We start from the raw sequence: 26,183 nt of genomic DNA, 5'->3' as shown, positions 1-26,183 counted from the left end.
TACTCCTAATTATTATTGTAAAAAGAAATGCATTTATAGGTACATTTATAAGTAAATGTGATGGTTATTTGTATTTTTTAACATCGAAATTTTGTATAATTTATAGTTTTGACAGTTAAGTGTATTGCAGTATTTTTTTTTCTTTTTTATAATATTGGATAATCCATCCACAGGATCACAAGCACACACCCGAACACACTCACATTCACTCACAGGGTGAATTTAGAGTCACAGATTCACCTATGAAGCATGTTTTTGGACTGTGGGAGGAAGCTCCACACAGAAAGCATCAAGCTGGAATTTGAACCTTCTTGTTGTGAGACAAGAGTGCGATCCACTGTACCACCATGCGGCCCGTATTAAATAATGTACGATGGAAACTTTAAAGTTTACATGCAATGACTGTTAAGTTATTAGTTCATGTCTTTGGCAGTATGAAATACGGTTGACAATTATTTAACTTGATACTTACTGTATGTATTTTATTGTAAAAATTGACTTGTTTTCAACATTCATAACTTTAAGGAAGTTCCTTTTTCTGTTTTCATGATTACTTTCATTAACTTTAATGATGTTAAAGATTTATACTGTAGAAATTACAAACATTGTAATTACTTTCAAAGAGAAGATGGTTCAAAAGCTTCACATAAAATGAATTTTCACTGGGAGAAAACTTCATGTTTCTCCTGCAGTTTCAGAATATCTCGAGTCTTGTTTAATTTCCTAAGAAACCAGCACTAACCGGTGAAATATTAAACGGCCGGCGTCGGTGTGAGTCACAAAGAGGAACTCTGTTTTTACGCTGAGCGCTCCGCTGCAGCGGTGGGAGGCGGGCTTAGACAGTCCTCAAACACAGCTAACTTATTAGGTCACCGAACTAACAGAGAGCGTAAAGGTCGACAGGATGACGCATTGTAACAGATTCTAACATCAAACAAATTACTGGAAAGGACTGCAGCACATCCAGCAGACGCTCCTCATATCAAACCTTTGAAGTCGAGCGCTCGCCAAGCACAGCGTGATCGAGATGAGTGCAGTAAAAGCGGGGAATGAGATACGCTTTTAACCTTTAAAGACAAGCACACAAACGGCAGTGGCGGGGGTGTTTCCTTTTGGAAAAACAGCTTTAACTGTCGTTTCATGCAGAAACACGGGTGTGGAAGTGGTAAAAGGAGAAGACTTTCTATCCGTCTACGGTGAGCCACGGTCGGGTTCATTTTGCTTGGTCAGTTTCACATTCATCATTGGGACTCGGTGCAAACATGCATTTGCAGTCGGGGAAAGCGGCGGCCCGTGTCACAGTATCGGTTCATTTAGATAGAATCCATTACAATCACAGGCTTGCAATCAATCTGTGTTTAAATCAACAACTCATTCACAGTTAGTGGCTTTACAGGGTCCGGCCAGTGATGAGGAAAGGAAAAGCAGCATCAACAAGCACTGTGGTCCTGATGAGGAGGGAAGTTGTTCATTGTGAAGCTCGATACCAACAAAATCTCTGCTTCCCAGTGTGGATCTGGACCCCGTCAGAAGAATTCTCAGACCTGCAGCTCCAGCGATAACCTCAGCCCGCTGTGGCTTTGGCACGGAGGTGGAGAAATGTTGTCTGTCTTGTCGGTTCTAATTAGTACTCTGACTGCAGAGTTTTGTGTTTCTCTGGGAATTCTTTGGACTCTGAGAAAACTGCATTGCAGTATTTCAGCCATGATGTGACAAATCCACACAGCAACTTTTCTGAAGTGATTTTTATAACCAGTATCCAAAAACCTCTACGGTGAACCGCTTGATGTGTGTATGTAAACTCTTTCAAATTGTTTAAAAGTAAGCTCATTGATGGCATATAGTGTCAATAAAACGGTTAGTCTCTCAGTGGTGGATCGCTTATCAGTTTAACCACTACTTTGGGAAATAAGAATCCAGAACTAAGTAACAATAATAGAGGAAATACTGTACAAGATACTGAGACTGTACAAGTAGTGGTTCTTTCAAACTATGAAGATTTCACTGTTGAAAAACTTTCTTGATAAGTTTTCTTGCGAGACAAGAAAAAACAAAATGTCTCTTGAAACAAAAGTCTTTTTAGTTTTTAGGATTCTGTTTTTGCAGAATGTAACTGTGCATGAAAAAGCATTTTGGCATTTGATGCAGTGAAGGAATACAGCACAGCAAACACACGGGAAAACCTTAGTTTGATTCTTGTAACGTCGGTTTCAGCAGAATCAGAATACAGAAGCAGGGAAAGGATGTTGTACGGTGCAGAAAACTCCCACTGCGCCTCTAAGAGCTGCTACCTGCCAAATCACTGGAGCACAGGGGCTGAGAGTTTAGAGGTTTAACCCTTTAACACCAGAGCTCCGGTGTTTATGTTCTTTGATTTACTATAACTTTTCGACCGTTAACACGATAATTCCAGCAGATTCTGAAGGACAAAAGCGACCCGTGCGTTTTGCTCATGTTTCCTGGATGAAAGCTGGTCACACGTGAAAACACGTGGAAAATGTGAGAACATTTTTTATCTTTTACGTGATTATCGAGTAAATGAAGTTAAAACCCCAGAAGAAGTACGAATAAACCACACAAAGAACATGTAAATCTGCATGTCATTGAATTTCTTCACTTTCACATTCAGAGCAATTCAATTTCAACCCAATTTTATTTACACAGCCTAATCACACCACAGTTATCTCAACGGGCTTCACTCCAATAATTGTCCAAAAACATAAAATCACTCATTAAATATAAACAATAGCTGATTCTAAACTAAGTAGTAGTTCACTTTCAGCTTATCCCTTTCGGGGTCTCCACAGCGTAACAGCACCCACTGTTTCACATCAGTGATTTGTCAGAGTTTTTACCCCGGATGCCCTTCCTGACACAACCCTGTACTTGAGGGGCACAGGGACCCAGTTAGGCAGCAGCATCAAGGGTCTTGCCTAAGGACCCAATCTGGGTGGAGATCAGTGGACACCCCTGGGAATCGAACCCAGGGCTCCTGGGTGCCAGCCCTTCACCTAGCCCACTGAGCCACCCAGCCGCTGATTCTAAACTAAATAGACTAAAATTGATGAACTTCATGTTGTGTTCCGTGTCTAATTTTTATTCTCTGTAGATAGAGGTGAGGAGAACTTCTTGTCTTTTTGTTTGTTTCTATAATTTGTTTGGTGTATATGCGTATTTTCATTTATGTTCTGTGTTTTGACGCCCTTGAAAATGAAATACTGCATCTCAAGGGGCATTCCATGAACAATAAATACATATGCTAAACTGGGCATCCCTGTCCTAAGGCCATCCGTCTCGGTTAGAAAAAAACTCCCCCTCCCAAAAAAATTGATCCTGGGGGGAAAAAAAGAAAAAAGCTCAGGAATGTCCACATGAAGGAGGGATCCTTACCCAGGACAGACGGGTAATGTACCAGGACTGTTCAGGAAGAATGAGCTTATCTGGCTGTACTAACTCATGTTTGAATAGTGCAGCTGTGGGCTTCATGCAGAAGGAACTGGGACAGCTGATTCAAATTCACATAAAGATCAATCAAGATCAGTCAAAACCCTAGATGGACATCTGCACACATCGATGAATGATGAACGCAAGAAACACTAATGAATGATGTGAATGGATCATGAAAGACCGACATTTCACATGTGGACAATGTGCAAAATGTACATAGCAGCAGTGTGACACGGCCTAAAAATAAAATCTGCTTTTAAATTATATTTCAGTTTCTTCTCCAGTTCAGATATAAGACTCCCTCTTCTGCCTTCCAGAAGTTTCAGCCGTCTTCAAGCCTGAAACATCCATCAGCTACATCTTCAAGGAGCCTTTTGAGTTCAGCCGGAACAGCAGCGCTTCACCCCCCTCCCTCCACTCCACCATGGCACCAAAGGGGGAGGACATCTCTCTGAGCTTCAGGACGACCCAGAGTCCGGCTCTGCTGCTGCTGGTCACCGCCGTCCGCAGACAGTTCCTGACTCTGCTCATCAACAAGCACGGTGAGGGGAGCGCCGAGCTTCAGCTTTCTGCTCCTTTTATTCCCACTCCTCGTTACAGCTTTCTTTTTATGCTCTCTTCATACCTCACAAGTTCATTTGAAGGGTAAAAAATTCATTCCTCGATGGTTTTTGAATCCAAATGTCGTCACCGAGTTTTTATCCCAGAGATCCTAAATGTCCGGCAAACGCGGATGATTCAGGTCACGACTGAATGGATGAATGCTTTTAAATGGAACTATATGTCTTTGTGAGCTAAGCCTTAAAAAAAGAAAAAACCAAAAGCACTTTAAAGTGAGTTTTTCAGGAGCCTCCTGGAAGTGGCACTCTGCAGCTAGATTAGCAGTAAATGAGTTTTGCAGCTCCTAATGGCTCAGACGAAGCTAAAGGGAAGTTTGGCATTAAGGATTCATGCTGACCACTGGAAATGAAGCCTCTAATAAATCCTACGATCTTTCTCTTGTTTGCCCTGAAAAAGCAGTCGGCTCCTATTGTTTTAAGGGCCTCCTCCGTCACCGTTTCTCCTGAGAGTGCTGTGACTTCCATAACTCCCTCAGTGCACATGTGTTCACACATGCAATGTTTCTCTCATGTTTGTTAGATAGAAATCTTTTAAAACACTACAGATGTTTTTGGAACTCGACTATGAGGAGTGTTTATCAAATTCAAAATGTATTCTGACCATTTTGGAAGAAAAAAATCCTAAATCTTTCTCTTGAAACTAACTGGTAATGATTAACTGGAACAGATTGAGAGTAAAATATTAGTTTTTGTGTTGAAAAACATAAAGCCATAAACGCTTTCTGTCATTTTTGCAAAGACCTTCTGGAGGTGAGATACAAGCTGGACAGCAGCCGAGAAGCTGAAGTGCTGAGGAGCAGTGGGAGGAGTCTGGCTGACGGACAGCTGCACTCACTTCACATCAGGAGGCTGACGGACTCTGTGTCTGTGCAGGTAAATCCACCTCATCCCATCACGAGGGCACATGGAGCTTCATGAAGCAGTGAAGCCTTCACCCACACGAAGATTTCTTTACTTTCAGCGAAAGAAGTTCTCCTCATTCAGCTTTGTTTAAGCTTATACACTTAAAATCCAACATTAGTCTGTATTTCAGAGCAATAAATACATCATCCACTAATAATATTTTACTACACTCAGCTATATTTAGAAAGATCGCGAATATTCACTAATATTCAAACTCAAATTTTTGAGAGCAGATTGCTTGTGTCCAAGCACTGGTGTACTCGTTACAGCCCTCGTTATTATCATTACCCTCACTGGACTTTTACAAATACACTCAGGTTATATAAAATGACCAACCATTTAAACTTGAACCAGACTTGCTTTGTTGTATCTGCATGTTAGAGTCTCCTGGTGAAATGTGAAGTTCCCAAACGTGCCCTAAAGATCTCATTTATATTTCATCAATCCCAACTTAGAGGAAAATAAAGAGGAAACATTCTTGTCTGTTGGTAAAATCTGTGCATCATTGACCCTGTTTGTCCTCTCTCTTGAATGCTCTGTGTTTGCTTTACAACTGTTGCACGTGCTACACATTCAAACCGATTTTCCCAGGATGTCAGGGGAAAGAAGTGATGGGTTCTACCTGAGTTGCTCCATCTGCCCACCAGCAGTTGCATGGCACATTATTCACTTTTTAGGACCTGGACCACGTTTGTTTGTCCTTAAACATGCAGATTTATTCGTGTTGCATTGATGTATGATATGGAAACATGCTGCCACAGCCAATGTAAACATGGTGCAAAACTGCTTTACATGATTTTTTTTCCAATAAGCTCCAAACCTCAAGGGTAAATACAATAACACGCATACAAATGTGCACACGGAGCCTCTGTGGTGCAGTATTATGGTGTTCCATTTGGCAGTAAAAAGCACAGTCAGCACTTTAGCTTCATATCAGCTGCTGTCCTGGACGCCGCTGTGGCGGGGGAGCGGGGACACATTAAAACGGCCGCAGATGAAATATGAAGGAACTTAATCACATCTGGATCTGCTGAATTCCCTATCTTGTTAACAGCCCGCCATGATGTATGAGGTGAAAGTTATCTCTGCAGGAGCCAGCAGCCAAAACGTCTGAATAATTATAAACACGGCGAGATAAACAAGAAGGTGACCTGGTCTCGCCTGCGTTCAGCCTCCTTATTCACCGTTTTGGGTGAAATACGAGGCGCGTCTCATCTTATCAGCCTCTACCATAATGATTTGTTGTATCTAAAGAAGTACGCTATGTCCACTCGGAGGCAAAGAACGATATCTCAATAGCTGTTTACAGCGCTCTTACGCGGCAAACACCAGATTCCTCTGGAGGTAGAAAAGTGCATCGAGTGTCTACCAATAAAACCACGTTGGTTCAACCAAAATTTACCTCATTATTTTCTTTCAGGTTGATCAAACTCCCAGAGAGGAGTTCAACCTCACTTCCTACGGAGAGTTCCTGGACATCCGGGCTCTTGTTCTGGGCCGAGTGCAGGGTGAGTCCAAGTAGAGGGCGCTCACCCTCGTTTGAATCTCAACTCGGAGGGCTTCAGCCTTAATTTACACTCATCTTGACAAGGCTCAAGGAAGTAAACTCAGCTTTCTTCAGCAGGATAGATTATATGGGAGAAAAGTCTGATGTGGAGAAATTATTCTGGCTAAAGGTGGATTCACCCACATGAGTCATGCTTATGTTTAAAGTCAGAGGAAGGAGTGTGAGCAGGAAAACAAATAGTTCTGCACCCTTTTCTGGTCTCCATAGTAAAGCAGAGCACAGGAGGACTCATAGCATTCTGCCTTCACATTCCAACAAATGTTTTTATATTTCAACATTTCAGTGATTTGGATCATCAGATTTTTTTTAAGTACCGTATTTTTGGCACTATAGGATTAAAAGGCTCATCGTTCATTTTTCAAACTTGTGTCACATTTAAGATGGCATAAGTTTGTCAGATTAAGACAATAATATAAGATTAAGTGAGACAAAAGAGTCAGAGATAAGTTGGTCAGTCAGTCAAACTGCGTTCACTGTAATTCTAAAGCATATTTATAACACGCTAGCCACATTAGGCGTTAGCCACGTTAGCATAAATATCTATATTGGTGCATTCAGACCAGAAGCTACAGGCGCAGCAGAGTTTCAATGTTAAGTCAATGTAAAGATGTGCTTGACACAGCGTGATTAGGGTTTGGACGCGGTTAGCACATCAACCAATCAGAGACTCAGCTTTGGGCACGTGACGTTTTCAATGGCTAGATCAAAGGGTAGAAAAACAGATTCAATATTGCAACCCAATAAAAGGATTTTCATCCTGAACTTCCATCCTTTTTCTAACCCGCTGAGGCTGCAGGATTGACAGAGACTGTCCCGGTGACTGTTTGGTGAAGCCAGGATACATTCTGGACTGATCGCCAGCCTGACACAAACAGCTGGAGCTGGAGTGATCACGCCCGCGAGGATAGCTAGCTCAAGTTAGCATGCGCCAGGCTGTCAGTTCCTGGGCAGCGTGGCCCGACGGGGGCCGGTTGCCTGCGCTGCAGCCGCCATGGACTTGCTATGCTAGCACTGCAGCAGCTGCGATTGATCCTGCGGCCGCATGCTCCAACCTTATGAGCTTATGTTTTTATTGTTTCCATTACGAAGAGCACGCACTGAGAGAGACTGAATGATGTGGTGAAAACAAACACAGCGATCATCTCTGTAGAGCTCTCCAAAACATATAAGCACAAGCTACTCGCTCAACATCATCCATGTTTTCCATGATGCGGCAACGAATGACGTCCAGAACAACTTTGGCTGTTGCTCCACGCCCGGGCGTCAACTTGTTGAACATTTGGCAGGTGTCAAAAGAGAGGTGGCCACGCAAATTTGACGCACTCGGTGTGAATGCACCATAACTCTTGACCTTTTTAGTAACACTTAGAAGAACACAGTCCGACAGCGCTACACGTTAGCCACGTTAGAGGCGTTAGCCACATATTGTAATCACACCTGTAACACCCAATCTTTTTTTTTGCATCACGTAAGAAAAAAACAGACAAACACAGTCTGAGACTGGTACACATTAGCCACGTTAGCATATTTACAAAGTTACTGTACAGAAGTTCCTTCTACAACTCAGAGGTGAATTTCTAATAAACTCCTGCTTCTCTGCAGAAACGTCGTCCTTGAAAACGACACGGGATTTAGGATTATGGGTAAAAACGGCACAATCCTCATTAAAAGACCTCTGAGAACACTTCTACATTAAATGATAAGATCAGTGGAGTGGAACTTTAAGCCACACATGAGTCTTTGTGTTATTTATGCTCAGCTATGTCCACTTTGAATTTTCCATGAATCTGTCTTTGTTGGACCATGACCTCTGAGCTGAACTAAAGCAGGTACTGCCTGCAGTCTGCAGTGCAAATTCTTAAATTTGAGTTATTTTTTTTTTACTTGGAGTTGTTTGATCACTTTTAGAAAGGCTTTTAATATGACCTTAATTAAGGATAAAGTTAATTAACTCTTGTAAAATAATTTTTGCAATAATACCTGAAATCTTCCAGACGAGGCAGTATTAAAAAGAACAAAGATCAAATTTTAACGGACTGTGAATTCTCAGTGTTGGAGATTAGTCTATCAAGATTGGATCAATTTAAGGTCTGATCCTTTTTTTTAGTCTAAAGGAAAAAATCCCTCTGTGGAGGTTTGTCTGTGTTTCCTCTGAGCTTCACTGAGCTGGGACTTGAAACTGTGCTGAGTTGAAACAGTAATTGGCTCGATCTTCATCTTCTCACAGAGCAGCTCCATCAAAAGCAGAGAGAGATCTAAACTTTTATCAACGTTTGTGGCTTTTTTTTAATGCTGATTACTTTGAAATAAACCAACGAATTTCATTAATTCTGGTCCAATATCTGATTTCCTGTGAAGGATTATTCCTTTTGCTCCAACTTGCTCTTTCTATTACTCTTTATGAAATAAAAGCAGAACATTTGCTTTTCAATTCCTGATGATAAAAACTGTTTCTTTCTGAAGCAATTTGTAATCCGCTCAGTCAAAAACAGCAGCAGTGATCTAGAAAAGAAGTGTGTCTCCATGGTGCTCATCTCCAGATGTTGGGATATGAACGTCCCCCGAGGCTCTCTGTCACATGTGGGTCCAGCACGCGCTAACGCAGCATGTTTTGACCCCGTCACATCGACGGCTGACCCGGCGCCCACACTGTCACACCGCGGGAGGCCCGAGTCAGATCAGGATCAGAACAGCAGCAGTAAAGTGGATTTTCTGTCCTTTCCTCCCAACCCCATCATCCATCCGTCTAACTAATGGACCCAGAAGGAGCACAGAGGGGTTGGGGGGGGTGTCAGCTGAGAGGAGCTCACAGGCTGCAGGGACGTCTCCCTCCCGCCGCTCTCATCAACATGCAGATGTGTCCCGGTAAAGCCGCAGTCGGCTCTCAGTCAGACACTGATGCAGCTGCTCACGGCGGTGATGCACGCCCTCACAGCTGCTGTTGACGCCGCCGTCACGGAGCGCGGATGAACGATGGAGCGGTCCAGTCAATAACAGGAACAGATAGAGGTGAGGGAGTGTAGGGGGGGCAGAATTCAAGCTGATATTTGAAAGTTCCTCTGCTGCACTGGAGGTGAGAGCTGATGTGTGAACTAATTAGATCAAAGCTGTTGTTCCAGGCTAATCACAGAGGGATTCTCTGAGCCTGTTGATGCGTGGAGCATCTACCTGGCAGAGACGAGATCCAACATCAATATTTTCAATGTTAGGTTTTATTATCAAAAAACTGTAAAGACTAAAGTCAAATGTTTTGTTTTGCAGGTTTTGAGGACTTGGATCCAGACCTGACCCGGTTCGGGTCCCTGGGTTTTAGCGGTTGTCTGTCAGTGGTTCGCTTTAACTCCATCACCCCCCTGAAGGCGGCTCTTCTGCATCCGGACACCAGCCCTGTTGTCATCTCCGGACCTTTAGTGCAGTCCAGTTGTGGTTCTGCAGCTTCTGCCAACCCATATGCAGCTGAGAACACACACCGCCTGTCAGGTGAGAGCTGGAGACAAGCTGAAGATGACGTGCAATTTCCTGTTGTGCGCTCTTAAGGTTGTTCTCTGTGTTGGAGATCTTGTTAAATTAGACCTTTAGTCTGTGAACTCAACATTTTAACATTTCTATGTTGTTTGTTTAGACTATAGTCACATGTTCCAAAATACCACCACGCTGCAACCTAAATACAAGTTGTTTTTTTTAGCAAATGTGGCGGGCGCCATTTGTAATCAGAAGTTGCATTTTACATGCAACAGCTGCAGTAACAGAGGTTTTAAGAATAAGTTGAAATGTTACGGCAGCCAGAGGATTTTTTTGGTCAGTGGGCACCTGAGCGCATTTACAGTACATTCATGACCACACCAACAATAAAATAAATAAAAAATCAGATGGCTGCATGAAATCCTGAAGATTCTGGCAATGCCTCCCCATCACGCGGTGGGAGCTGCATTTCTGACCATAGCCTCAGATGAATATATCACAATTGTTTTTGTGGTGTAATGGTTTAGTTTGGGTTTATATGGTTCTTGGTAATGTTTTTACCTTCACACCAGTTCAGGTTCATGATCCACAACTGTCTCCGGTTCAGTTTATTGGGCCCAGCCTAACGTGTCTGGTTTTCAGGTCCTCTATGTTCTGTTCCGTCACCGTTTTGTTTCTCCGTGGTCTTTGTTGTTTGTATTGTTCAAGTTTAGTTTCCACCACCCAGCCCGGCCTCGTTCCTACACCACCAGTTCCTGACAGATGGACACAATGAAAAGCAGATGGTGTGACCTCTGTCAGAGCTAGCTTATAATATGAAAAAATCAGAAATAAAACCAATATTTGCATATTCACAATCTTCTATCACTTCTTCAACTTGTCTGCATTTCTAATTTGTTTTATAAAAAGTGACCCTGACTGTCCTAGTGTGTGGTTTTACAGATCCTGACTGGTCTAATCTAACCTGCATTTGTGCTGCATCAAGATTTGCCGATTGACCATAAGAACAGACCCAGATCTGCAGACGATATGCAGGAAGTCCTAGGATTGTTTCAGGGATGTGGAAAATATGCCAGAATGACTAAATTTGCTTCCAAACGCCTTCCTACTCCTAACTGCACTAAACTAAATGCTAGCCTGAAGGCAGAGGTCTGTAAACCGAGGCGCTGCTGTGACCAAGTCCTGCATATCTCCCTTTAAAAGAGCTGCACTTTCTTATCAGAGGCTCTTATGATGGTTAAAAAGGCAGCTCGGAATTATTTTACATTTGATTATTTGATTAGGAAAAATGTCATGACTCTTAGTGTTAGCCAAGCAGAACCCCACAGTCATGGAAGATTTTACTCATATTAGTGTTCATCATAATAAAAAGGGATTTTACAGCTGACAAAAACACAGTTGGCAAAAATAGCTTTAATCTATGGCTTCCAAAATGACTCTTGTGTTATTGTAGATGTTTTTGTCCTCAACATTTTTTCAGTTATTAGAGTTTTCTGGGTGTTAGTTGATTAGCAGCTCTGTGACGTCCATTTCAGTCGGGTTGAGACCAGGAGTCTTTGGAAGCATACGTCCAACAGTAGTGTTGGTTGTTGTCAGCGTCACATTGACAGTTCTCTTGTCTGTGATGCTGTTTAGTCATCTCAACACAGTAAAGGTGCATTCACACTGAACGCAATTCACACGACAAATTTTCATGCCCCTCTTTCGTCGCACAACAAATTCGCTTGTCGCCTGTCAAAAAGTTGATGCTGCGGCCGCATGTGGGAGGAGCTACCATCTAATACGTTCAGGATGATCGCTATAAAGAATGGTGTCTGTGGAAATCTCACTTAAAAAAATTAATGAATGAATAAAATAACATCTTACATAATAAATCACAAGTTGATGGCTTGAGAGGGAGTGGGAGGAAGCGAATTTATATAATCCCACCCCGGCTCCACCATACCATTTTTATTATAAGAATCATCAACATCCGGTTCAGGACTTAATATCAAACATTTATACTCTACAATCATAGATTCAGGTTAGTAAGGATCTTTAGGATCAGTGATGTAGCTACATTTTAAACTTCCTCAGGATTTTTCTTTGGTGCCATGGTCAACTCTCCTTGTTAAGTTGAGGAGAGTTGAAGACACACGTCTGCTTGCTGGAGAACCGGAACACCTCGTGAACTGGAACCGGAACACCATGGAAGACAGAAGATATTGAGAAATAAGGTTTATAAGGTGCAGAGCTCTACAAAAACATTGATAATCATGTCTCCATGTTTCGGTTTATATTATTATTATTAAAGATTTTCCCGGTAACTGTATGACACCCACTTCCACTGTGTTTCTGTGTCTCTGTGGCTGACTGTCTCGTATTACCAAGTAGAGAGAAAAATTTAGTTTCCGGATGAGCTCTGCAAACCTGCCGCTCCAACGTGTCACTGAAAACGTCATGTGCCCAAAGCTGAGTTTCTGATTGGCAGACGCGACGTGACGACCTGTCAAAATGTAGATATTTATATTTTGGCCACTCTCAATTCACCCAATTCACACCTTGTCGCTCAAATCAAGCTGCTGGCAGACCTTCGCCCGCGCCCGTCGCTCAAATTGCGCCACGGGACTTCAGATCACATCATGTCGTGTCTGTTCCATTGACTTAACATTGACACTGGCCGTCTCTGCCACGGGAATTGCACCTTAAGACGTCCAAGCCCAAACCATTATCACTCCACCACCCTGTTTAACCCTTCCGCTCTCTTTGGGGTCCAGATGACTCCAACCATATATTGATATGTGATTCCTTCCATGACAAATGTGGACAAAGGTGGACAGGATTTTATATCTGCCATGGACATTAGTGGAACTCAAAAATCAATGATGAAAAAAAGTCCAGTGCACTGTCTTATGGGGTCCAGATGACCCCACTTTTAATGTAAACAAGCTAAAGAGAGTGGAAGGGATAACAGTGACTTTCAGGCATTTTTTCCTTTTTTTTTTTTTACATTTTTCATAGCTTTCTTTGGGACCATTCATGTATCCCATAAACAGTACATAGACCAACTAAGTCCACTTATCACGTCAAGACGAGGAACCTCAGCTCTCTTTCTTGTTTATTTTTGACAAAAGTTCTGTCTTCTAACATTATTTCCAAACAAGCAACAGGTTTTTCTGTGATATATTTTCGGGGTGGGTATTGGCAAGAGTCTGGAGATACGTATCCCAATATGCGTCACACGATGCGATACCTATCACAATGTGTCACATGATACGATACTTATCACAATATATCCCAAGAACAATTTTTCACTTTTTTTGTCAAGAGTATGACTTAAAAAAACTAAATATAAATACTTATTTCATAGTAATAAAATGGTAATCCATCCATCCACTGAAACTAGCAGCAACGCGGCACAGGTTAGGTTCGGTAACCATCCCAGGTCAAAACTAAGTAGTCTTATGACAACCAAAATCACGAGCCTGACTGAACATTTAACCCAAGCTGGTTCTCGAGAGATCGTGTTGTTGTTTTGGTTGCGATGTAGAGCTTCTCAAAGAGGCTCCATGTTCACCCAGATAGTGGTGGGGGGTTTAGGTGGAACACAAAGGACGCAAAGGACTGAAGGACGCTCATAAATAATTAATTAAATACCATCTGGTCAACATTTTTAATTGATACAAGTATCGCAAAACAAAATGCTGCAATATATGGCAAAGTCGATTTTTCCCTACACCCCTAGTATATTTACACTTTTATGAATTTAGGATGTCACTCTCTTGTGTTTCTGTAACACGTAAAAAAAAAAAGTCAGACACAGGTACACGTTAGCTGCATTAGCATATTTACAATTACGGCCAACTTTGTTTGAAACACATTAAAAAACAGCCTGATTCTGCCAAAACAAATGTTACTATGATTACGCTAACTCCCAGCTTTGTTTGTAACGTAAAAAAAAACTCAGACACCAGTACATATTAGCACATTTACCATAACTCCCAACTTTGTTAGAAACACGTTAAATACAGAGTAATACAATGAAACGACTGTTACAGTGACCGTGCTAACTTCCAACCGTGTTAGCAGCACATAAAAAAACAAAGTCCGACTATGCACACGTTAGCCACGTTAGCATGTTTGCTATGATGCCCAACCTTGTTTGCAACATGTAAAAAAAAGACTGATTTCACTAAAAAAAACATACCAAAGACTCCAAAGATGGACCCAGTGCCTCCCTGCTCGACTCTCAGCATTAAGGTGTTGGAAGGGGGGGTGGTTAAACTACCAAATGGTTCCCAAGCGCGGCTGTGTCTGCAGCTCACCGCTCCCCCGGGGGAGGGGTCAAATGTGGAGAACACATTTCACACACTGCGGAGTGTGAAAACTAATAGGACTTTAACTTTGAATAAAAACAACTTGTTTGGAATCTGACATTTCGTTGTGTACTTCTGAAAACATCAGTACAACCAAAATAAATTCTGGGACTCTGGATTATAAAGCACGCCGTCTTTATTTTAAAAAAAAAAGAAGAATGTTTTTAAGTGTGCCTTTCTAGTGTGGAAAATATAGTATATTTACCTAATTCTTGGATCAATGAAACCTATGTTTTTTAAATGTTTTTTTTATTTCAAAATAAGGTTGAATGTGAGACATGAGTTTGTTTCCTGAGTTTAGACTGCAGGACAGATGACAGGATGCTGTTCTGGGCTAAATCAGGCTGTGGTTCAGCGCTGTGTAAATCACAGATTGGATCAGGGTGGGGGGTAGATTGGGGGTCAGTTGGAGCTCAACAGTGAATCGTAGCCCCAGGCCACGGCTGAAAAGTAGTTTCATAAAGAAAGGAAAAGACACGTTCTTCTTGTTCAGAGACAAATTGCCTCCCTGAATCACAGATGGTATCAAAGTTCACAGCAGACGGAGAATGAATTAATATCTGATCTGAAAAATGCTGAACAGAGACAGGAGGCTGTTGTGAGGATGTTTGAGTGACCAGTCATTCCCTCTCAACCTGCATTTGGACTCTTACAGTGTAATTACATGCCAACATTTTTAAAACCAACAACAATTAGATGTGTTTATTCGTCTAGATGGCGGATGATGGCTTAATTACTGCTTGTTACTGAGACAAAAAGGGTAATTTAGTCATCCAGTTTTATTTGCTGATGACTCCTGTAATCTCTTAAAGTCTTGTTTTTCCTCTATGGTTTTGAAATGTTAAAATAATCCCAGTTAATCTAATAATTCCTGTGCCATTTCCCCTGTTTTCTGCTGTAGACGATCCCGGCTCGATGGGCTCAGGCCAACCTTTAGTCAACGCCATGAAGACGGACTCCGTTCTGATTGGAGGTAGGAGTTTATCTCTTTCTGCTACACTCTGCTTCATCTCAGATTGTGATAAAAATCTAACAAAGAGAAGTTCTGAAGTTGGAATTACGGCATGAAAGTCTATTTTATTCTTCATTTCTCCACTTCGTGGTCACTCGAAAGGAAGAGTGAAATTCTTCCCATAAAAGAAAAGTGAGGGTCATCTAAATTAAAATAGTCAAAAAATGTCTTTGTACTTTGAATCTGAGCGAACAAAAGATAGCTGAACCAACTAAAGCTGTTATCTTCAAATGCCTTCGAGTTTTAAAACCAAAGTAATAAAGTGAGAAATTGATTTTAGCTCTATTTTGGAATTCCAATTAGATGAACCTTTGAATGAATAGGAAGAGGCGGGATGAAGAAAGAGTCCTGCTGAGTCTGAATGTGCAAAACTCTGCACTTTGTGCTGAAGTTAGATTAGTGGAACAAGCACACTGCAGGGCCAAAAGAGCTGACTTAACTGAGACGTGCTGCGAGGCCGTGACCGCTCGGAGAGATTCACCAGAGGATGAGCACTGCAAACGCACTTCCTGTTGGTGGAGGACTTTTTATCCTCAGCGTGACCTTTAAAATCCTGCATGGAAGGATTTGACTTTACCATTTTAACCCCAGAGCTGTCGCCTGCTCTTTAAAATATTATAACTCTACAGCACGATCACCATGAATCAGCTGGACGTGGTAAAGCGTCTTTATAACACTATCCAACACTTTTGTATGATGACACAAAGAAATTCACAGAGAAAAAACCTGCATTTCGCCAGCGACCAGCTGGTGAACAGAGAAAAACCCTTCATTTCCCGGCTTTTTCTCCGTAGGCAATCGGGTGAAGTTATAGACATTTGAACACTTGTTAATGTTGACTTGACAGAAATAAAACGATGAACGTTCTCTGTCCCATTTGAAGCTCATCTTTCACCCTAAACTGTTAGACAGTTACAGTTTATTGTATTTAAAAGCTTAAAAGCTGATAGTTCTGAAAAGTTAAAAAATATATATATTTTTAAAAAGGTTTTCCTAAAGTTTAGGAAATTTCTGCTTACGCAACCGGCTAAAGTTGCAAAATTTCCACTTCTGACTTTTTTCTGGTGGCATCTTGCATGTGACCAGAGGCCCCTAAAATCCACTGGAAACCCTGTGCCCCCCAAAGATATCTCTGGGGGGCACAGGGTTGCTGGAGCCTATCCCAGCTACTGTTGGTTGAAGGTGGAAACACCATGACCAGATTCCCACTTCATCGCACGGCACCAGAAACACAGATTCATACAAAGAGGATTTCGGGCAATTTCAGACTGCAAACATTTGATCCGCTTAAACTGAACCAGAGTTCATTTCCCCCAATAATCCAGAACACATTTTCAGTCTGAAAACACCCAAAAGGACCCTAGTCCAGGACCAGGAGCCGCTCTCAGACCCATCTCTAGAGGTGATCTCGGTTCGTTTCCAATTGGATCGAACTCTGGCTTGCTCTGAATTTCCTTAGTCTGAATTAGGCTCCTTGAGCAGAGAGGGACAACTAAACCAAAATGGCCACCATAGCTGGGCATTATGGGATGTAAACAGAGTAGTGGAGCAACGCTGAGACACAGCAACTCATTAAAATGTCATCAGATGAATGCACGCTCATAAAAGTCCCAATGGTTTGAACATGATCCACATTGCTATACGTCATGAAGACTTATCAGTGAATCTTCTTAGCCGTCGTCTCCTTAGTAGCCGTCTTGCAGCATTCCTCCACCGTACCAAAGTAGCAGTAAAACGTGTTGAACCTGATGTTGATACAGGCGTTCAAAATTGATCAGCAAAATATAAAGTTTGAATAAGTGAACTATCCTGACAAGGATTCCAAAGCATTGGACATAATCCCTTCTTCTCGTTGCTTTATCCTGTCCTCCAACTTCCTGTCTGATGACTGAGGAGATCTTTGGTCATGTTTGTTTTTTTTTTTTTTATTTCAAAACAGAAATGTCCAGTAGACGGCATTCTGAATACATTGTAAAATGAACCAGTAGTGATCCGTAACTCTTGAGTAGGGCTGTAACGAGTATCCAAGCACTCGGACACTCGTTACAGCCCGGAGACATACACATAGCAACAAATATTTAAAAAAGTCAAAATTGTGGTTCAATTCATGAACCGTTGAGCTTGATTCATGAATCAAATTGGATCCTCCCGCCCACCCATCGGTTGAAGGACAATTGAAAAGTGGAACAGAATGGTTGGCTGGAGCCAACTCTTGATTGACAGAGAGTGATGTCAACATTCGAAAGTGCTAATTAGCACTCATTTAAGCTAACGTTTCCAACGTCTGTAATCATTCGCAACCGCAATCTTCTTCTTTCAAACAGCATTGAATTCCTCTAATACACTATACACCAGAAGGAAAGCAAGAAAAAGACGAGCTGCTGGATGACCTCCATTGTTGCTTTTCTAGTCGTCGCACTTCAATGACACAATGACACGATAGCGCTCTACACCACGCATCCGCCGTGAAAACAAACCACGTAGTGGAAGCGAGGCTTTAGACACCAAAACTTAGAAAGCATGTTCTTGGACAATTTTTGGAAGTAAACTGGAATTTCCACATATGTAGGAGGAGAACATGCAAACTCCACACAGAAAGGAGCCAGCGGGGTCACAAATCAGGGCCTAACTGCTGTGAGGCCACAGCACTAACCAGCCTGCTTATGTCAAATCAAAGCCTCCCTGTCTAAATTGGTCAAATCCTAACAAACATAAACCAGTGACTACAATGCTGTAAATTGTCTTGCAGGTGTCATAGCTGTGGTCATCTTTGTGGTGGTGACCATCCTGGCCATAACTGCCCGAGTCCTGTACCGGAGGAAAGAGACGTACCGCAGCCAGGAGGTGAAGGAGGTGAAACAGGAAGACAGTCAGGATTTCCATTACAACAACCAGGCTGACTCCCAGAACGTCTCCAGGGAAAACCCCAAAGAGTTCTTCCTGTAACCTGAGGGGTTCCGGAGCGCCCTGCCTCAGGACTTCACAGCGAGCCGCTCATGCACTTCCATGGACGCTGCGGCTCCACACAGCCAAGGGCGCACAAACACAGAAAGAAGCGCCCGGTTTTGTGTCTCACTGTAAATTGTGTACATGGCAGCACTGAGGGGTGTTCTCGTTCCAACATGTGTAGATATTCCTACTGTAAATGTTGTAGTTCTGCCACAGTAAAAGTTCCTGTGAGTTAACTTATTTCTCCATCGCGCCGAGTGCTTCGTGTGATCTGACTGCAGACTCTTTTCTACCAAGAATCCGTGAATATTTGCTTCGTTTGAAAGGGAAGATTTTACCTTTAATCAGGCTCTGTAGAGGGGCACGTCAGCCGGAGCTGCTCTTAAATCCTTTTTATTCTGCACACCGCTTCTGGGGAATTAAAGGATGCACACAGCAGAGGTTTTTAGGCGCTTATTGAACACCTTAATCCTGAGATTATTCCTAAAAACGCCCACTCAGAGCAGAAAAATCAAGATCTTTACATGTTTTCTAAAAAGAATTGGCATGTTCATGTTCATCTAATTAAGCCACTAATTACTGTGAGTGATAGATTCATAATGAAGTTAATAAACCTGTGTCAGAGTGTTTTTATAGAGTGGGGACAGTAAAGGGTTATTTTAGTGTCTTGCCTAAAGCCTCCCTTAATTTTCTGACTCACCGTGGATATTTAGTTTGAAAAAGCATCACGTTATGACGTTTTATTTCAACACGAGCAGGATTCTGTTTAGCACAAAGAAAGTTCTGTGTTTGCTCCGTCATTTCACTGTGATTCAACCAAACTGTGTTTGAAAATAATCCTGAGGATGTTCGAAAGCTTCTAGAACACGAGTCAAAGTCGAGGCCCGGGGGCCAAATCCGGCCCTCGCGGTAATTATATTATAATTATAAATTATCAGGGCCTTGACTTTTTTTCTGCCTCAATAATGAGGCAAAAAAGTATTTGCTAGTCAAGATTCTGCGATTGTCCCTCTTGAAAAGCTGAGTTTGGTCAGAGATACGCTTTCACTGTGAGGAAATCAATGGAGAAAAAAATAGAATTCAGCAAAATCATATTGTATGATTAGTGGGGCAGAATCAGTAGCTGTGTGTACGTGTGCAAAATGCCAGTGATGTTTAAACACAACATCTTGAACATACGTTAACTTTTCAACCGTTAACACGATCAACGTCATTCCAGTAGATTTTAAAGGAGAAAAGCGGCTCGACGAGGAACAAGTTTTGTTATAAACAAGTTTGGCTGTAGTTTACGTGCAGTCAGTCTTCTGAGCGTGCTTTTATTTGATCTTTTTGAAAGGGACTTTTCACACATATATTCGTGTGGCAAGTTCTGAAAATGTTTCCTGGACCCAGAGGAAGGGTTATGGTTAGGGTTAACATGTGCAACTAACAACAACATTCAGCCTTGGATGCTCTTAAAATCTGTGCAGACAGTGCAGCAATTTTTTGGGGGGGGTAACAAATTTACATGATTGTTTGCACAGTTTCAAAGGACTGTTGGAGAAGAATTTCCGTATTCAAAAGCCACCTCTGGAGCTAACACATTGTCCCAAAGCCGCTCCACTGCTGAGGGACACAGTTTTAATGAGTACGGCAGCCGGACTGACTGCGCTCAGAAGCTTCCCCTGGTGACAACACCATAACAAAACACCCTCCAGTGCTTGCAGACACGGTTCTACAGAGTCCAGCTTCTCTGTTTAGAGACACGGTTCTACAGAGTCCAGCAGCTCGCTGCTTGTGCAGAGCGGCCGGACTGACAGCACTCTGAAGCCTCCTCTGGAGCGAACACCATAATGAAAGACCTTCCCGCGTTTGGAGACACGAAGAGACGGAGTCCGGCTGCTCTGTTTGGAGACATAGTTCCACAGAGTCTGGCAGCTCACTCATGTAGAGCAGCTTGTTCGTGCTCCAAAGTCTCCTCCGGAGCGCACACTGTTTATGCATATAATGACTCACAGTTAGAATAAGTGTTTACATGCACTGCAATAGGCAAAACCCGCCTATCTCGTTCAGAAGGAAATCTTGATCCGAATAATCCCAATCGGGTCAGAATATTCTGTATGCATGTTTACATGACACATTTCTATTCTGATCAGGTGTTTAATCGATTTCTTGTGTCCATGTAAACACAGCTAATGACTCCCAAATACTTCTTTGCCCCACTATACAGACACTTTTCTGCACAAACAGAAACAGAACTCATCCAGGAGGACAAAAGAAGCCGAACAACATGAGAAGAAGTGCAGAGTTCTTGATTCAGCAGTGAAAAAGAGACAAGAAATGAATGAGCGGAAGATTACACTAAAAAAAACAATGATTTATTTATTTCAGATTTACACTTTAAAAGAAAAAATAGGAGAAAATTTGCTGCTAGAAAAAAATCATTTTAGAAAAAACATAAGATATCCCACAATCCTTTGAGACAAAAGATGAACTTTCTGAAAAATTTCAATTTATTACATCTGCAGAAAATATTCTCACTGCAGTCGTCAAACACGGTGGTGGTAGTGTCATGATTTGGGCATGCATGTTCTTAGATTGATTGTTTGTTTTGTTAAATCAATCCTAAATCACACAATAATATCACACAAGAAGTTATTGTGACCCACAGAAAGTGCCATTCAGACACCTCCTGCAGGGGGATTTTAAAAACTGATTCTTTTTCAGTTAAAGAAAAAAATGATTAATAGTAAAACAGTAAATGGCAAATTAATGCACCAAAAGACAAAATGCAGTTAAAAAACAAATATGTAAATGTTAATACATTTTGAGACTGTAACTTGAAAGAAGTGAAATGTCTACACCTGTGATGAAAACAGCAGAAGACTGCAGTTCAAACGACAGCAACTCTTGTTCTTAGATGATGACTATGTTTGATTCATATTTTTGTACTTAATATCTGCTTTGTTCTTCATTGACTTTATCTAGTTTTCCAAGTGATTCTAACAATTCTGATTTGTCAAAAATGCTTAAAAGATGCTTAAATTCCTTTTTTTGGCCAATTTATTTCCCACAATTTATGTCACAAATTTGCAATTTACCATTTAATCCAGGACTCCCCCTAATTTACCATCACTTTAAATTAAGACTTTGTTCTAAATAATTCAAATAAATGTAGGCATAAAGAGGATAACTATATTTTTGTGGTGAATTTTGTCCTAAAACCATAAATGCTAATTTACATTCCCTATTACGTTTGCTCACACCATAAGGAGCAGTAAGTTGCATCAGCACAGGTAGTTCAGAACATTTGGTGATCATTTTTCTTCAATCCTCTGCTGCTGTGTTGCACATCTCAGAAATCTATATATATTGATCAGTAGTCATTCCTGTTTCCTAAAGAAGTTCTTTACAGATTTTCCTTAAAGGCTAAAAGAATTTCTTAGTTTCAGTTTAATTAGTTTCTCTTTTTAAATTGAGCATCATTTTCCCAGCTTTCCAGTGACAGCTCGTGCAGGTTGCTCGCTGCGTTGTTGAAGTCGTCTCTTCCCCGCTGTTTGCTGCTTGCAGGAAACTTCTCTGTGAGCTGTCTTAATGTCTGCCGAACAGTAAAGCTTTTAACTCTGACAGTCGGCGGCACGCAGAGGCAGTTAATGTGCTGTCGAGGTGCTAATCGGCTTCGATCGGACAGGTGGTTTGTGATTCAGTGTCAAGCAGGGAGAGATGATGAGAAGGAGGCAGGAGGAAAAAAAAAACGTGGTTAAAACGAAAACACATTATGATATTTGCACTAGAAAATGAGGCGAATGGCTCCAAGTGTGAACGGAGCTTGTGTGCTGATGGGAAGAGGATGAGAAGCCGAGGGGATCCGCAGCAGCTGTTTCTCCACACGTGCCATCGTCTCCATGGCAACCCACTGATTCAACTTTAACGGCTTAAGTTATTCAAGAGCACCTTCCTGCTTTTTTGTTGCGGTCCTCTGAGATGACGTTTCCTGCTCAGTAAATACGACCAATATGATGAGTACATATGAACATCACAGCCTGAAAGTCTTGGGGACTGAAACAGCTGGACTGCACGCCGCGCGAGGAGACGGGGACCCAGAGAGCTGCTGCTTTATTAGGTGAATCTGCAGAAGAACGTCAGCAGCAGGACACAAACGGATGCTGAGAGGAGGACGAGCAGAGGAGACTCACTGATGCTCAAAGAGTCTTTCATCTGTTCACAAGTTTAGAAAGACTTTCTTCTCATTCTAGTTTTAATGCATATAAGATGTTTAAAACCTTTGTGAAGGATGGGTTTTCCTTACATTTAGGATCACACAAGAGGGAATTTCAGTTGGGAATTTGTGAAAACTGCTTGAAGGTTATGCTGTGTATGCATTAACCCTTTCACTCCAGAGCTGCAGTGTATCTTCTTTGATTTATTCACATTCACACTGTTGTGAGTCTCCAGCTCCTTTCAGTAAGTTTTTCAGGATGTAAAAACTCAATTTTAATCAAAATGTCCAGCTCGTTCAGGACATTACTGCTTGTATTTTTGTATTCATAAATGTTATAGCTTCTGAAATATTGAGTGAAATATGCCCCATAGAAAGTGAATAAGAAATGTTCAAATTCTTCATAAACTTTGTGCACTTTGAAACCATGATTTACAGTAATGTTTCAATAATTTGGTAATGAGCTGGTATATTGGTATTGTAATAGCTCATTTTTTGGTAATTTGGCATCTGTTGAGGTATTTTTATGCTAATTTTATCTGATATTTAGCAACTAACATTTTTTCAGCTAGTTTGTTATCCGGTGAGATTTGTTAGCTACTCTTGAGTTCAGCTAATACTTTAGCAACATGCTAAAGTTTGTTGACTATTTTTTTTATCCACTGAGGTTTGTTATCTACTCTTGAGTTCAGCTAATACTTTAGCAACATGCTAAAGTTTGTTGACTAATTTTTTATCCACTGAGGTTTATCTACTTTTGAGTTCAGGTAATATTTTTTAGAAATTTAGGCCAACTTCACCGGTCTTTCATAGTTCTTTAACAAAATTACAAGTCTTTTAGGAAATTTTGCATTTTCCAAATAGCTTTTGCTCTTTCAGCAAATCCCTTCAGCAATTAGAGCAAAACACTTAAGAATCTGCATTATCGTAGGTAATGCAACTCTCTAGTTGTTATCTTTTTGACGACACTTTGGTAATTGTGATGTCACACCTCATCATTTTATAGCAGCTTAACAGTGGTGAGGCTGGCAGAGAACCTAACTGCATCCTACCAAGACGTGGCACACGCTTGGTAAGAAATGTTGTGTATTTCTTCTCCTTTGCTCCCACTGGTGGCAGAAATGTGCATTGCAGTCATTTCTTTAAAAACCATAACCCGCTTCAGGAATGGGCTAGAAACTTGCTTTTTTTTCCTCAACATGACTGGGCCAGATTAACCCATATGGCCGGATGTTTGGCACCTCTGATTGAGATATTTTCTATGGTGGCAGAGAACCGCCATTGCAGGAAAAAAGTAACAGTAAAAAAAAATAAAGAAACTGTGCAAAAATAAGAAAAAAGCTTTTTTTTTTTGCAGTTACTTTTTCATCAGCAAAATTGTTTAAATGTGTTTTCTGAATCTTTGTCTTTTTTATTTTTACTTTTTAATTGAAATGTTGAAAGTGTTGCCCATAAAGAAGACAGTTTGTACATTTTAATTTAGTTAACGTTTTATTTTAGTTTTTTTTTAACAACTTGTAGTGTTAAACCTTTATTTTAAGATGGTTCAGTCTGGTTCTGCAACAGAATTTAAATCTGAATTTTCAGTTTTTCTTGCACCACATTTCTCTCAAGAGATTCAGCTTGATAGTTTTCCTTTAATTACAGAAAAAGTCACCAGATCCTCTTCCTCATGCAGAAACAATGTCTAGATTTGATCTAAAACAAGTCATATGTAAATCCTACAATAAAGTTTGATATTTGCATTTAAAAATGTCCTTCATTAACAAACATCAGAGATCAAGGCACAAAATATTCAGATTAAACATAAAAATGTATTTAAATAAAGGTAGCAGTGTATTAACAATTGCATCGCTATTATTTTGAAAGGGTGTTGTACTTTTATTATGTTTATAACGGTTTAAATGTGTTTCCTGAATTTTTGTATTTTTTTTATTTACATTTTGAAAATGTTAAGACGGTTTAATGCACTTTTATTTAGTAAAAGCTTCATTTTCAGAGGATGTATTGAGGAATTGAGTGTGTGTTGATGTGCTGCTGAATCCGATTTCTAAGTGCATTATTTTGCTCCGCCGACCCTTTTTTATGACAGAATTGAACCGTGTTCCTTTGTAAACACATAAAAGCGAGTGTGGGCGTCGTCATGCCGGGGCGGTTTTCTCTTTTTTAAAAGCCAGTGGTGTGTTTCTCCTCTAACAGTGTTCTTAACTTAAAGCGTCGTCCGATCATGTAACTGCACAATAACAGTGATGTGGGTGTGATTAATTCCACGTAGAAATAAATATACACATTTTTTGCCAAGAAATCTGGATATTTGTTGACAATAAAAAACATGATTTTGTTTCTGGGTTATGTTTGTTTTTGTTTTTTTCTTGGCTGCAGGTCTGAGATGAGTCACTGAAAGCGGAACTGTTGCTCTGAGAGGAAACATTCAAATGTGACGAGAAAAAATTTGGGAAAAAATGGTCAAAAGCAGGATGGTGTGCATGACACCCTAACAAAAAAAAAAAAAACAGAAAATGGCACCCCCTTTAGGAATTTTAATTTGATCGTTCTAGCTGGGGCTTGAATCCCAAATCTCTTAATCACAAGGAAAACACATTTACCAAATGCACCACCATTCAGATTACATTTGTGAGCAGTGATGTGCGGTCACGGGAGGCAGGTGAGCAAAAAATATAGCTTAAAAACGCATACATTAAATAAGATGAATATACTTTCAAAAATAAAAATCAAATGTAATTTTTAGACATGTTTTCTCTATGGTTACCTTTTTTGTGCAGGTTTTCAAAGTCTCTTTTGTAAAAAAAAAAAAAAAAAAAGCAGCAAATTTACGAGTTTCCTGGTCAAATTCCCCAGACGGTGCCGGGTGAGGCTGTGCAGCTGTCTCACCCAGCACAGCACACACTGCAGCTGCAGCTGACACATGCCTGTATTGCTTCAGTCTTTCAATATTCATAAAATTTGCTTTATTTTAAAATGACCTCATTTGCTAATATCTTGCCACGCTGATTCCAGTTTGTGACTCATTTAGTCTTTCTATCTGCTAAAAATTCGATTTTAAAACAGACCAGGTGAGGCAGTCCACCTGCCGCACCGCAGTATGCATGCCACAAGACAGACGGCGCTGGTGAGCGCGGAGAATGTGACACAGCGGCTGAAAAATAATAATTCAGCGGTAACAAAACAAGAGCAGCCGTCCAGTCACTCTTTAATATTGTTTAGTATCAATTTCTAAATTGAATATTTCGTTTTCAAACCCCTAAACTCAAGAAAATGTTTAGTGGTTGTGATCTCCACTGAGACAAAGACTTGAAGAAAGAAAAGGAAGTCTTCTACAAACAGATTATTCATGTGTTTCTTCAGAAGGAGCAGCACAGACTACATTCATGAGTAAAAATAAATCAATAACAACAATTTTGGTCATTTTATTTTTATGCTACAGTTTGTAAACAGAAGTAAAATATTGAATTGAAATTCTAAACAACACTCATCTGTTGTCAAATGGTGAATAAGCTGCTCTGTAGGCAGTGTTGCCAGATAGAGTCAGAGCTTTCCAGCCCTTTATTTATCTAACAGTTCTGAACAATAGGAGGATCAGCCCCTTCTAAAGTTTGTTAGTTTGTAAATCTGACTGATGATGTCAGAGCCTCACCAGCCGTGAACCTCA

General features: G+C 40.9%; 1 protein-coding gene across 6 annotated transcripts in view; it reads left to right on the top strand.

Annotated features, from left to right (window-relative positions):
• LOC112152542 (contactin-associated protein-like 4) overlaps positions 1 to 25,026 on the top strand; it is a 203,688-nt gene extending 178,662 nt beyond the window's left edge. For all 6 annotated transcript variants that reach the window (XM_024282204.2, XM_024282196.2, XM_024282211.2 and 3 more), the window contains 6 exons: positions 3,765 to 3,989; positions 4,807 to 4,940; positions 6,391 to 6,478; positions 9,799 to 10,017; positions 15,256 to 15,327; positions 18,116 to 25,026. In XM_024282204.2, the coding sequence (XP_024137972.1) occupies positions 3,765 to 3,989; positions 4,807 to 4,940; positions 6,391 to 6,478; positions 9,799 to 10,017; positions 15,256 to 15,327; positions 18,116 to 18,312 (935 nt within the window). In that variant the 3' untranslated portion in view covers positions 18,313 to 25,026. The remainder of the gene's footprint in view (positions 1 to 3,764; positions 3,990 to 4,806; positions 4,941 to 6,390; positions 6,479 to 9,798; positions 10,018 to 15,255; positions 15,328 to 18,115) is intronic.
• Positions 25,027 to 26,183: the final 1,157 nt, after the last annotated feature.

Source organism: Oryzias melastigma, linkage group LG17 (assembly GCF_002922805.2).
Source record: "Oryzias melastigma strain HK-1 linkage group LG17, ASM292280v2, whole genome shotgun sequence".
NCBI lineage: Eukaryota > Metazoa > Chordata > Actinopteri > Beloniformes > Adrianichthyidae > Oryzias > Oryzias melastigma.
Note: the sequence above shows the minus strand (reverse complement) of the source record. Positions and strands in the feature narration are given on the sequence as shown.